General features: G+C 41.2%; 1 protein-coding gene across 7 annotated transcripts in view; it reads right to left on the bottom strand.

The window, feature by feature from the left end:
• LOC113829800 (carboxypeptidase D) overlaps window positions 1-2500 on the bottom strand; it is a 119738-nt gene that overhangs the window by 62640 nt on the left and 54598 nt on the right. For all 7 annotated transcript variants that reach the window (XR_011398341.1, XR_011398342.1, XM_070118350.1 and 4 more), the window contains exon 2: window positions 484-657. Coding sequence is in view for 5 of the 7 variants with exons in the window: in XM_070118350.1 (XP_069974451.1) it covers window positions 484-641 (158 nt within the window). In the remaining 2 variants the exon portion in view is untranslated. The remainder of the gene's footprint in view (window positions 1-483; window positions 658-2500) is intronic.

Below are 2500 nucleotides of genomic sequence, written 5' to 3'. Positions count from 1 at the left end.
TTCCGGGGTTTTTATTGGCTACTACGGGTGCGTTTTGCTTTCGACATTTTCGTTCCCTCTCTCACTCTATCCTCCTCTTTCTCTCTGTCTCTGTCTGTCTGTCTGTCTGTCTGTCTGTCTGTCTGTCTGTCTCTCTCTCTCTCTCTCTCTCTCTCTCTCTCTCTCTCTCTCTGTCTCTCTCTCTCTCTCTCTCTATATATATATATATATATATATATATATATATATATCTCCCTGCGTGCGTGTCTTTGAGAGTCTATCTCTCTCTTCCATATTCTCTCTGTCTCTCTCTTCCTCTCTATTTTTTTCTCTCTTTCTCTCTTCCTCTCTATCTTTCTCTCTCTCTCACCCTACGCGCGTCTTTGAGTGTTGCTCTCTCACTCTCATTCTCTCTCTCTCTCTTTCTCCCCTTCTCTCTCTCTCTCTCTCTCCCCCTCCCCCCCTCTCCCCCCCCCCAGCCTCACGAACCCCCGGACGACCCACCTGAAGAGGTTCTCATCGAAGTACTGTGGGTCGTACTGCGGCAGGTAGTTACTCGGGGGCTCGTCCAGCTCCTGACCGCGGATGTACTGGATGGCCGTCAGATACACGTAGAAGAAGCCCACGATGATCATCATCATGTACCACACCGCCGGCTTCATCCTGCACCAGCAGCGTCTGCAACAGGAAAAGGAAGAGGTCGCGACGTTATCATACTGGTCATACATCTGGTTGTTTATTTCATACATTTGGTTGTTTATTCGGTTGGTGGTTTAACTTTAAGCAGTTTGACCTGCATCACCGAGGAGGGAAAACAAGAAAAGATATCATTAGTAGCATGGGAGAGATTTTAATGGTTATTACAAGAGTCGTTTTCCACCAGCAGTGTCTGTAAGATATTAAAAGGACACACACACACACACACACACACACACACACACACACACACACACACACACATATATATATATATATATATATATATATATATATATATATATATATATATATATATATATATATATATACAAATATGTATGTATCCAATAACAGCTAACAATTTATGATAACAACAATAACAATAACAATGACAATAATAATAACGATAATGATAATAATAACAACAACAATAATAATAGAAATGTACAGACAATGACAGCAATAAACATGATGACAAATTTTCCCCCAAAAAGTAGAATTCCACACTTGAAAAGGCCACACAACGGGAAATTAAAACATGAATTTCAGTTATGATGAACACAATGATGAACGGGCTTTGGAGATGATGATGAAGTGAGCATAATTACAATGTCATTAAGTCTTCGGCGACAGTAATTAAGGCCTGTCATTTGGCCGGAAATGAAAGGTTATTTTGCATGTGGTGATAATGATACAGTGAGTGTCATTATCGTGTTTTTATTTTGCTTTCTCCGCTGGGGAAAGAGCGAAAGGAAGCGGATGCATTTGGTCAGATACATACATACACACACGCACACGCACACACACACACACACGCACCTACACTCACACATACATACATACACATACACACTCACACTCACACTCACGCACACACACACGTACACTCACACACACACACGCCACACACACACACACACACACACGCACACACACACACACACACACACACACACACACACACACACACACACACACAATAAACGCAATTCCCTATAACAGTGCCAATGGTGTTGTGTGTGTATTGGCTGTATTAAGCACACACGCCCATCCTACCACCTCACCCTCCCGCATCCTACGAACGCCAGGAGATAAGAAAACTCCCATCCTACGCGCCAGTCCATCCTCTTACGTTCTCAAAGTTCCTTCATCCTATCTCATCCTCTTGAAAAATCCTTCATCCTACGCAGGACAAGAGAAAGGAGTCCTTCATCCTAGTATCATATGCATCCTAGAATATCCAAATGAATCCTACATTAAAACAATCTTCCTCATCCTACCTCATCCTCTTGAAAAATCCTTCATCCTACGCAGGACAAGAGAAGGAAGTCCTTCATCCTAGCATGATTCGAAAGATTCTGCGTCCTAGAATATCCTTATGAATCCTACACCAAGAAAAATAATCTTCCTCATCCTATCTCATCCTCTTGCACATTCCCGCATCCTACGCAGAACAAGGAAACGATATCCTCCACCCTAACATCAGATAAAAGATCCTACAACCTGGTACATCCTTTTGAATCCCATAAACATCGAATTCCTTCATCCTAGGATATCGTCTTGGACCCTGCATTTAATGAGATAAATCCTTCGTATTATTGAAAAGATCCTACATCCTACATCTTGAACCCTATAAAAAAAACTTTCATCTTACATCCTACACAGACCAAGAGAGAACATCCCTCCATCCTGGGACCCTATATAATATATAATAATACGTAATATATAAAAGAAAATATAAGAATACAAAAAAAAAAAAATAATAAAATAAAATAAAACGACCAATACTTAGAGCATCCTCCAGCCTCACTTTCCCCATCCT

Source organism: Penaeus vannamei, chromosome 42 (genome assembly GCF_042767895.1).
Source record: "Penaeus vannamei isolate JL-2024 chromosome 42, ASM4276789v1, whole genome shotgun sequence".
Lineage (NCBI taxonomy): Eukaryota > Metazoa > Arthropoda > Malacostraca > Decapoda > Penaeidae > Penaeus > Penaeus vannamei.
Note: the sequence above shows the minus strand (reverse complement) of the source record. Positions and strands in the feature narration are given on the sequence as shown.